Source organism: Tachypleus tridentatus, chromosome 5 (assembly GCF_004210375.1).
Source record: "Tachypleus tridentatus isolate NWPU-2018 chromosome 5, ASM421037v1, whole genome shotgun sequence".
Classification (NCBI taxonomy): Eukaryota; Metazoa; Arthropoda; class Merostomata; order Xiphosura; family Limulidae; genus Tachypleus; species Tachypleus tridentatus.
Genome location: NC_134829.1, coordinates 47,435,141 through 47,447,263, shown reverse-complemented (window position 1 = coordinate 47,447,263; position 12,123 = coordinate 47,435,141). Strand labels below are relative to the sequence as shown.

The following is a 12,123-nucleotide window of genomic DNA, read 5'->3' as shown; positions in this document are numbered from 1 at the left end:
GTGCAACTGAAATCCATATTTTGACTGGCTTGTTTCACGAATTAGAAGAGATCCTAGTTTATACGTCTTAGAGTGTGGTTTCATATCAATTTGTATTCTCATTTGACAAGCTGATATTTTTATATCTTTATGTATCATTTTATGCAAAATAAAGAAACCGAAACGCATAACGAGGCTATTTACATACATTTATTTGTTCTTAACTCGCTGAATGATTATGTCTCGTCTTCATTGTAGTCAACAAATATACTTAGTTATTTTAAATGTGTTTTATTTCAGTTAGTCGTGAATGTGTTACGATTTTAGAAATTTAGGGTCAAATAGTGATCACGAACCAGATTATATTTAATTAATTATTTTGAATTAAACCCAAAGCTACACAATGGGCTATCTGTGATCTGCCCACCACCGATATCGAAACCTGGTTTTTTAACAGTGGGGGGTAATTATATTTAAACTAAATAAACGTAGAGTTAATTCGTTGATAGACACCGTGTTTCTGTCACTTAAAATTCATTCGTGACACAATGAAAGAGAACAATAACGGAACTGCTTCAACAAACGCTAAACATTCCTGTTATAATAGTTCAGTGTCATCTCCGGGACCTTACAACACTAAACACCCGGACAGTTGGCGCAGTGTTTAGCTACAAATGAAACAAACTAACAGTAAAAGGCTTTGTGCAAAGAACAATCAACTAGAAATACCCTTTTTATAACCTTTTGTAAAGTTACAACGAACACTGTGGCCTTTTTGATTCCATGGCTGCGCATTAATACAAAAACCACGTGAGACAAATTACCCCACACATGCCTTTTACCTATTTCTGGCGCTCATGGTTTGTTAGTGCGACTCTTAAGAGATATGGAATTTTTATAATCATATTAAACAGTTAGTACATATTAGATTTATTTCTGTACTAAAACGTGTGCCATCTGTTGAACCACACGTCTGCAACCTGACAGTATTATTTCATTGGAAAGAATAAACCGTTTTTTCTATTCAACAGTTTATTGTGAATTCGCTGTTTTTAAGTACTGTCTTTACGTTCCAGTTAAATGTATCAAGAACAATCCAGCTTCATATTTACTTGCATCTGTTTATGGGTCTTAATCAGAATAAACATCAGGTTTGTATAGACTTATCCTACTATGCAATGTTCTAAAGTAACTTGGTCTGTTCGGACTTACCATAGTATGTATTGTCATAATATGACTAGGTTTGTACAGCTTTATACTACTGTAAAATGTTCTAAAGTAGCTTGGTTTGTTCGGACTTACCCTACTGTGAAACGCCATCATGTCACTAGGCTTGTGCGGACTTAACCTGCTGTGAAATGTTCTAAAGTAACTTGGTTTGTTCGGACTTACCCTACTGTGAAACGCCATCATGTCAAAAGAGTTGTATAAATTTACGGTAAAGTCTTAAACCCTGGTAGAGGACGTTTATGTGAAGGACTTCGATGACAAACCTACTCTTGATATTTGTAAAACAGAGAAATATAATTTATTATAAAGTAAATAAAAACTTGTAACACTTGATATACTATGGAAGGTTATCCATCTTTAACTTGTAACATTTGGTATACTATAGAAGGTTATCCATCTTTAACTTGTAACATTTGATATACTATAGAAGGTTATCCATCTTTAACTTGTAACATTTGATATACTACAGAAGGTTATCCATCTTTAGAATCTTATTTTTATTCATGAAAAGTTTTAATTCTAAATTTATGTTTGTTGTATTAAATACGGTGGACAGAGTTATTGTTTGTTTGAAATTTAGCACAAAGAGCTAACCGTGCTATGCCTAACAAGGGTATCAAACCCGGTTTGTAAAAAGCGTTCTTAGTTCACAGACATAGCGCTGTGCCACTGGGGAGGGGGCGAACAAAGTTATGGTAGTTTTTCAGCTACTTTTAATTAAACAATTTGGACACCCGAATTTCGCTAGTAAAAGCTGTCATTAGGTGTTAAACAGCTTGACGAAATACCCTTTTGGACGAAGATATTTAAAGTCACACAGAATTTTTGAAACAGCTTTTAAAAGATATGTTAAACATGTCATTATCTGTCATTATGAGTTGGGCAGCGTGACGAAATACCCTTCTGGACGAAGATATTTAAAGTCACACAGAATTTTGAAACAGCTTTTAATGGATATATTAAATGTTTCATTATCTGTCATTAGGAGTTGGGCAGCGTGGCGAAATACCCTTCTGGACGAAGATATTTAAAGTCACACAGAATTTTTGAAACAGCTTTTAATGAATATATTAAATGTTTCATTATCTGTCATTAGGAGTTGGGCAGCGTGGCGAAATACCCTTCTGGACGAAGATATTTAAAGTCACACAGAATTTTTGAAACAGCTTTTAATGGATATATTACATTTACCTCAGTACAGTTTCAACAGTAGGGCAATATATTCAAATGTATTCAACTCACGTGTATAACAAATCAGATAATCGTTCTCAAAATTATACTGACAGCATTCATTTTTATGGAAATAATTTCACACAAATATTACGATTCTCACTATTTTTTCTTTATTTTAGTATTTAATTCTTTTATCACTAAAGTTCTCGTTGTATAAATTTGTTTGAGATTTTACTCACATTGAACAGTTTTATTTTTTTACAAATTGTGTTGTTTTGAATCTTATGTTTATTTTTATGTTTGACTCATTTCGTTTTTCATATTCCTTTCGTCTAGTAGTTTTTATTTTTAATACGTATTTCTCCTTTATAGTAATTTTCGCAGTCCAAGCACATTATTTCATACACCATGTCAGTACCGTAATTTTCATTATGTCATAATTTCGGTACTTTTAATATTAGTTCCTTCTTTAGTTACTATCTCAATTTTCACGTCATGTTTTATGAATAAACTTGCACCAATCATATCTCTTAGTTGGTCGTCTTCGGGCGTGTGTGTGTTTCTTATAGTACAGCCTCTATTGTGTTTAATTTTAAGAATTATTTTAGGTTTTGAATTTCATTTTCAACGTTTTCATTGGTGCATTATCTCGCTATTATTATTGGACAACCTTTTTTTTATTTTTTAACTTTTTCATTTTGTGTGGAAAACCAGTCGATGTCTTCTATTTTGTGAATTACTAATCTGATGGTTTAAATTTTCATTATGTTTACGTTTAGTATGTTTATACAACTATGTTCCTATATTTCTATTGGTCCCGGAATGGTCAGCTGGTTAAGGGACGCGACTCCTAATCCGAGAGTCGCAGGTTCGAATCCCTGTCGTATCAAACATACTCGCCCTTTCAGCCGTGGGGACGTTATAAAGTGACGAAATCCCACTATTCGTTGGTAAAAAAATAGCCCAAGAGTTGGCGGTGGGTGGTGATGACTAGCTGCCTTCCCTGTAATCTTACACTGCTAAATTAGGGACGGCTAGCGCAGATAGCTGTCGTGTAGCTTTGCGCGAAATTTAAAACAAACCAAACAAGCGTTCCAAAAACAAGTGATCACGTTAATTCTGAACCTTACACGCTTGATTTTATAAAATCGTTTGTTGAAAGTATTACTCCTGATAAAGATGGAATGTATTACATTTACGTCTTAAAATCATTGAAATCAGATTTCTGAAAAAAATATGTACAAAAAAAATTGCTTATAACCGTTACATGTTACAAATTAAATATTGCTATACCAAGTCTGTTTTCTAAAGAACTTCTCTTAACACATTGGATTTCTCATGTACGTAAGCAAGCTTCTTCACATATAAGCATTGACCTATCTAGTGTTCTGTGGTTTATAACTTAACTTCTTTTTTATTAATTTCCGATAAACCTGACAGTCTCCTATAATTGATTTTGTAGAATTCTTTTGTTTTCAAGTTACTTAACATTTGTTAGTTAATGTCTCTCAGGATTTTGTGTGACTGAGTAGCTCTTCAACAACGAATCATCCAAGAAACGTAAACTAGAAAACGAAACAGAAACCAAAGTCGCATGGAACTGCACGATACATATTGAATATTCAACATGGTCAGGATCATGGATATGAAATTTTCCTCATCAAAAATCCAGATACAGATATATTATTCATAGGTTAACACCATGCAAGTGGAAAATTCAGTTGTTTATTTTCAAATTGTTGCTGCATTTTGAATTTTATTTTGGTACATGTATATTGATGTACACTTGTGTTCAGTTTGGAATAAAAATGGTGCTGCTAAGATGCATTTTATATTTTTCAAGATGGTGGCAGGTTACTGGGACTTCGGTTGAATCATCAGATGGCAGCGGAAGTTGACTGCTCAGTGATGGTTCTGCTGACCACAACTGACTGAAGATGGTCAGTGGCATTGTAGAGGTGGTCCTGACCGGGTCAACGTGACTTATCTTCCATGGTCGTTGGATAGTCATAATGACAACAGCCCATTGTTAATGGATGGTCATAATGACAACCGCTCCTTGGACGAATAGGGTCACACTGACTATGTCATGACTACTCTGTTGTGGTTTGCAGGTAGGCAATGCGACTATTGTCAGGTAGTCAGCATTGGTCAGGATGGCTACCTAACGAAAGTCATAACGACTATTATAGAGCAGTCAAATTTTTTAGCTGCCAGGTATCCCTGCCACCGTCACGTGACTATTTTCCGACTACACAATAGTAAAAAATGACTAATATTTAATAGTCGTATTAAGTACTCATCGATTTTAGCGACTACTTGGAAAGTCCTTTTTGGCACCGCTTGACTACCTGATTTACTATTCACAAGTCGTCGCCTTGACTAGTACTTATTTTGAGTGATGTAATACATCACAGATTCCTGATATAACTTGACTTAGATATTGAACTTTATTCAAGCAAGGTTTATTGGTTAAATATAGGCTACTTAGTTAACATTAGAATTGTTTGGTTACTTGTTTTGCTGAATTTCGCACAAACCTACGCGAGGGCTATTTGCGGTAGCCGTCCCTAATTTAGCAGTGTTAATCTAGAAGGAAGGTAGCTAGTCATCATCATCCACTGCCAACTCTTGGGCTACTCTTTTACTAACAAATAGTGCGATTGACCGTAACATTATAATGCCCCCCACGACTGAAAGGGCTAGCATATTTGGGGCGAAGGGGATTCGAACCCGCGACCCTCGGATTACGAGTCGAACACCTTAACCCACCAGGCCATGCTGGGCCATATTGGTCGTAATAAAATGTTGTAAGCGTTATCTGTAGAAGAATGAACGTTATTAAAAACAACAACAAACGTAACCTGTAATTGTACCAAAGTCGTAGCTTAAACATAAGCGTTAAATTCTATATAAATAGTTAAAAATAAACTAGTTCGTTTATAATTTTCGCTAAGACTAGCGGATACGATGACGAATATATAAGGAAATGTAGTGTTAGTTCACAAATTTCTTTAAACTAAGCAGAAAATAATATTTTCCTTTGTTACAATTACTTGAAACTTAAGATTAGCAATACAGGTTAAAGTTTTAGACCTTTATAAACACTAGTTTTTATTCCAAACAGTTTTTGATAAGTTTTTGTTACTACTATAAAACACAACTTCTACAGTATATAGTGTACGAATACATTATTCACCTCTTTATTTCTTGTACCTCAAACCTACGACAAAAAATAATTTTCCAGGCTGCAGTAAACACAATATCTAATATCACATAAACTGTGTTTTCTATGTTGAGAAGCACAAAACTGTCACATCCAACAAGGAAAATAACACCCCTATCAATCCTTTGTTGCTAAGGAAAAGTTACCAGATGCATAACTCTAAGACCTCTTAAAAATCGTGTAATCCTAAAAGACAGGATAAATCTCTTACAAAGTATTATTAAACTATGCAAAGTTCTTTGGCCTAGCACAGCAAGCAATAATTGATACACTGAACGAGGAAAACAAACGATCTAACTCAATGGAACCCAATCTTCCTAAAGCAACCAGAAAAATAGCAGAACCTTCCACTTAATTACACAGTACTTGTGTAGATACAAGCACTTACATACTTTACTGCTCCAAACTTTTCTCGCCAGCTTGAAAGAGCTATGAACTTGGAAATATATTTTTAGTAAACAAAGTTACCATATTGGTATAAGAGATTTAATATCATACAGAATTTTATAAAAAACTAGTGATGCAAATATGGTCTAGTTTTTAATATTTGCGGTTAAGGTAAAAAACAACAAAAGTACATATACGTACGTCTTGGGTGTGTGTGTTTTCTTATAGCAAAGCCACATCGGGTTATCTACTGAGCTCACCGATGGGAATCGAACCCCTTATTTTAGCGTTGTAAATCCGTAGACTTACCGCTGTACTAGCAGGGGGGATATGTCTTTAGATAACAGTATTGAAATAGATACGTATACCTTTTTCGATGTTTTCTATTTTTGTCTGTGAAAAATGATAATGAATTTCACCTAATTTTGCTCTTTCCGTTTTTGTTACTTTCGTTGTTTTATTGTGGTTAAACAGAGTTTTAACTCATTAATAAAACGGTAATTAATCTTTCTTAACCATTTATTGTTTATCGTCTAATTTGGCTGTACCGTTAAGAATGTAGCAAGACAATGTTTCACTTATAGAACTAAAACGAATATTCAGTGAAATAAAAAAAAATGTTAATTCCAGTTCTTTTATACCATTCAAAGATAAAAACGGGTCAATTCGACACTGTCGTCGTATTCTGGTCGAATTCCTTTAAAAAAACAACAACACAATAATAAATGAATCCTCCGAATTCTAAATGGTATTCTTTGTTCATTGGACCTGATTATAGATAAGGAATGACGAAATAGGTTTTACAAACACTTGTTACTTTACTTTCATTAGTCTTAACGAAGTAGAACACGTAAGGCTATGTAGACACTTAATTTACAATCGTTTAATTTATCAGTTCATAAGATAGGCTTATAAACGCAGACATTGTAGATGAGACTTCGTGAAAGTAAACGATAGATAAATCTCATAAAAAATAAGCAAAACGTGCATCGTATCCTCATTTGTGTTTGAAAGTAACATGGCTATAAAATAAGGATACAATTACTTGGAGCTCAAGATAATTGCAGACTTTACAACAAAAAAGGCAATAATAAAGTTTCCTTAATGGATTGCGTGAGATCTTTAAGTTGTTGACCCACAACTGCTCAAGTGACGAGTTGGTGGAACAGACGATAGAAAAAATTATGACAATCTCATCACACGTTCCAAACATAGTTAATGAGGAAAAAACGAATCAGTTATTGGCTCACTGAAATTGTATTAAAATGGAGGCTTTTGTTCTTTCTTTTTATGAAATAACTTCTTTAAAATGCTTGTTGAAAAAAAAAGAAAGAAAAGTTTCTGACCAGAGTATATAATGCGACGAGCGATCTGTAGTCTTCACTTCTACACATTAAGTCAACAACAGCGGTTGATATATCCAACAGTTATGAAGACACGGGTATGTTGATACGAAACTAAACTTGCCTATTATTGCATTTATTTTTGAAAATAATCTTTATGTAAATACGAAACTAAACTTGCCCTTTACTGCATTTGGTTTTGAAAATAAGCTTTGTGTAAATACGAAACTAAACTTGCTCTCTACTACATTTGGTTTTGAAAATAATCTTTATGTAGACAGGTACTAAACTTGCCTATTAGTGCATTTAATTTTGAAAATAGCGCGTATGTAGATACGAAACTAAATTGGTTGGTTTTAAATCCAAAACTTGTATTTTTCCAGTTACAGAAAAGTAACTCCTTAGTTTTGAACTACAGACTAGTCAGTAACACCCTACCACCTACCATACATAATAAGGGATTTTTTGCCACTTTGCCACTCTTATAACGCGTTCACAGCTTAAAGTGGAAGGGAATATTTTGTGGTTCTTTGTTTTAGAGCAAAGCCACGTTATACTAGCTGTTGTGTCTACCACTGGGAATCAAACACCGAATTTTAGTGTTGTGAGTCCGTAGACTTACCGTTGTTCCTAGGGGTAGTATATTCTGTCGTACCACACGGAATCAGACCAGACTCACCAGATTCAAAATAGAGAACTGTACAGTAGGGTCAGACGATACCAACACAGTGAGCTGGCTATGAGTACTGTAAGTTACGCCGGGATCGTACCCTGAATTTAATACTATAAAATCCCAAGCTTATTGCTTAACAATTGTGTACCTTCATAATAATCTGAAATACAAATATTAAAATAATTTTAAGCTCAAGGTTTCAGAAGAATAAAATATACTTAACAGTTAAAAAAGGTAGCAGACACTGTTTGTGTTTTTGTTTCTTATAGCAAAGCCATAACGGGGTATTTTCTGTGTTTACCGAGGAGAATCGAACCCCCTGATTTTAGCGTTGAACTCCGAATACTAAAAAAAATTAAATTAAGAATTAAATTTTTGTCCCACACAAAACTATATTTGCCAAACTTCAAGTATATTATCTGTTCAAGTAGAACTGTCATTGGTTGTTTTTTTTTAACATTGCAGTGGAAACACAATAATAAATTATTTGCAAACAGTTAGTAGGTGCTTTTAAATCCACCAAATTGATTTGAATATATTTGTTTTCCAATTGTAGTTTTCTTTAATAGTTTGTTTGTCTCTTGTTAAAATCTTTTCAGCAATATTTTTGAGATGGTTTTATTCTCTACTGTCACGTGTTACTTAGATATACTATATATCTCCGCTAGGTGGCATTTATTGCATCTCTGCTTCTGACTACAACCGTGGTCCAGGCAGAAATCCAGGACACTTTAAAAACAGAGGATGACCTGAAAGTTTCAGCCACTGGATATGGTTCAAGTGGTGGAGGGGGTGGTGGTCATGGCGGAGGCGGAGGAGGTGGTGGTGGCTCCATCAGTATTCAGGTAACTTTACGTATATGGTTAGTATGAGAATAAAACATTATGCAGATAGAAGAACTTAGCCATCAGGGTTTTGTATTATCTACACGTAGCACAGCGTTTTGATTAATATAGAACATTTTTTGACCCGAGAGTTGTTTGGTATATGTTATTATTTTTCATTAAAAAAGAAATTTGCTCTACTATTCTTCATTAGTTTATTCACATATCCTGAGTTTTTAGCCTGAGCAAATATTACGCTACATACGGGCTAAATGACCTTTAACTTACGTACATAACCAATTATAATATAGAACTATCGACCAAATGGAGGCCAAGCTATGAGCAGCGACCGCCATCTATTATACAACTACTTCTAACGAGATTGACAGTTACACTTAGAATGTACACATAGATACACTTTAATGTACGGGGCTTCATTCATGTTCGGGGAAATATGACGTCTCGAACCTATGACCTTTTGATCCATAACGCATTACATTAAACTTCGCATCACTCTAAGGAAAATTTTAAAATCTGTCAAATCGCACATAACGTGTCTTTTAGCTCAAATAATTGTATCACATTAGTTGTTGATTAATATTACTTTAACTCACAAAATAATGTTTAATTTAGAATGTAGTTTACATACACTTTTAAGTCAGTTGTTTAAACTAGGTTAGTTAAGTCGAAGTCTAACGCAAATTTCATATCTATTATACTGAAGGTAAAGAAAAATTAAAATAAATAGAAAAAACATTTAACATATCCAACGAGAATATAATTATTAAAAATAAAGAACAAGCCACATACTGGTACAGGGGTATGTCTGCTAACTTACACCGCTAGAAAACGGGTTTCGATACCCGTGGTGGGCAGAGCTCAGGTAGCCATTGTAGCGTAGTGTTTAATTTTAAGCAAACAAATGCCCCCCGCTAGTGCAGCGGTATATCTCCGGATTTACATCGCTAAAATCAGGGGTTCGATTCCCCTCGGTGGGCTGAGCAGATAGCCCGTTATGGCTTTGCTATAAGAAAAAAAAGCAAACAAATACATCTAGACGGGTTGCGACATCTGCTGGAGAAAACCGTAAGACGTGAGAAATATTCATGAAATGAGACCACTTTCACGGGCGTTCTCTGACGTTTTGTATATTTACAAAAGTTTTTAACAAACGGGTGACCGCGTGTCCACAGCTTATTTTAAAATAAGAAAACACCGATAAGAAGTCTACAGATAAAAATCACTGCAAATCAAGATAAAATAAATTTATCTTCTTTTTATCACAATATTGAACATAACAAAAGTAAGATGAATCGTTAATTGGATGCATCAAAAGGTGAGTGACAATTTGATTTGAGTAACCAGAATGTTCACGAGTGACATTTACAAAGTACGCTGTTCAATACACCTATAGGTTCGATTTTCCAATACGAATATATGCAAGAATACATACATATACACTTTGTAAAATACAGGATACCATTTGATATCAATGAAAAGTTTTTACGTATTTGTTTATGTCAGTTACTGTCTGATGTTTAAAATAGTTTCTTATTAAAGCGTATGATGGGTGAAATGAAAAGGTAACATATGAGCACATCTATTTACAGGCGATACCAGTGTCAGTAAGCGGAGGCGGCGGAGGTGGTCACGGAGGTGGAGGTGGCTTTGGAGGTGGAGGCAGTGGTGGTGGAGGCTACGGAGGTGGTGGTGGTGGTGGAGGAAACGTTGTTCTTGGACTTCTTGCTGTACCCCTTTCCCTGAGTTCAGGCGGTGGTGGTGGTGGTGGTGGAGGCGGAAAGTTTGGTGGTGGTGGTGGAAGTGGAGGAGGAGGTGGTGGTGGTTATGGAGGGTGGTGGGACTAGGGTAAGTTATCCCCACTTATAAAGTGCTCAAAGCAAAACTTCACTGTCCTATAGGCGATCTGATTTAATACAAAACAATGAACATATATTTATATATATATTACTGCAATACAGAAAACTATACTTTGGTTTTTGTTTACCAAAACCGATTATTAGCTATCACTGAAGTAATAACTAGAAAAATCACGACACGTGCTGAGACGTAATGGGTTTCACAGATAACGTAGTGGACCTTATCCCATATAGGTACTGTTTCGAATATTAACTAGTATATAACTAGCAAACAAGTTACAGTCGTACTGATAACGTCTTGTCAGTCGTAGTTGCTACAGACCTTATCAGAATGAATAGATATTTGTATCAGCCCGAAGAAAATTCAGTTAGCCATAACATTAAATCATAATAATAATAAAGTTGTAAAAGGTTAATTCATATATAATATGTTTTTGTTAAGGTTATTGTAGTTTTATAAACCCTATATGAATGACATTAGTTTGATTCAAGGACTTACAGTATATTAATAAACTAAATATATTTTTACGTCTCTTTAGATGCCAAACCGCTCAAGATGAGTCACTGCAAAAGTTGTTACGAATTCCTTTCAACACTTTCACTGATTGGTGTGTTACGCTTTCCTGCTCAAGTGATGTGCAACTGAAATCCATATTTTGACTGGCTTGTTTCACGAATTAGAAGAGATCCTAGTTTATACGTGTTAGAGTGAGGTTCCATATAAATTTGTATTCTCATTTGACAAGCTGATATTTTTATATCTTTATGTATCATTTTATGCAAAATAAAGAAACCGAAACGCATAACGAGGCTATTTACATACATTTATTTGTTCTTAACTCGCTGAATGATTATGTCTCGTCTTCATTGTAGTCAACAAATATACTTAGTTATTTTAAATGTGTTTTATTTCAGTTAGTCGTGAATGTGTTACGATTTTAGAAATTTAGGGTCAAATAGTGATCACGAACCAGATTATATTTAATTAATTATTTTGAATTAAACCCAAAGCTACACAATGGGCTATCTGTGTTCTGCCCACCACCGATATCGAAACCTGGTTTTTAACAGTGGGGGGTAATTATATTTAAACTAAATAAACGTAGAGTTAATTCGTTGATAGACACCGTGTTTCTGTCACTTAAAATTCATTCGTGACACAATGAAAGAGAACAATAACGGAACTGCTTCAACAAACGCTAAACATTCCTGTTATAATAGTTCAGTGTCATCTCCGGGACCTTACAACACTAAACACCCGGACAGTTGGCGCAGTGTTTAGCTACAAATGAAACAAACTAACAGTAAAAGGCTTTGTGAAAGAACAATCAACTGGAAATACCCTTTTATAACCTTTTGTAAAGTTACAACGAACACTGTGGCCTTTTTGATTCCATGGCTGCGCATTAAT

General features: G+C 34.6%; 2 protein-coding genes across 3 annotated transcripts in view; one reads left to right on the top strand and one right to left on the bottom strand.

Moving 5' to 3' along the window:
• Positions 1-12,123, bottom strand: part of LOC143251089 (uncharacterized) — a 181,802-nt gene that overhangs the window by 119,101 nt on the left and 50,578 nt on the right. The window lies entirely within an intron of this gene.
• On the top strand, positions 7,305-11,611 carry LOC143250276 (uncharacterized). The gene is made up of 4 exons (XM_076500740.1): positions 7,305-7,436; positions 8,680-8,856; positions 10,446-10,701; positions 11,252-11,611. Exons 1-3 carry the CDS (start codon positions 7,353-7,355, stop codon positions 10,698-10,700), a joined length of 516 nt encoding a protein of 171 aa, XP_076356855.1. The 5' UTR covers positions 7,305-7,352; the 3' UTR covers position 10,701; positions 11,252-11,611.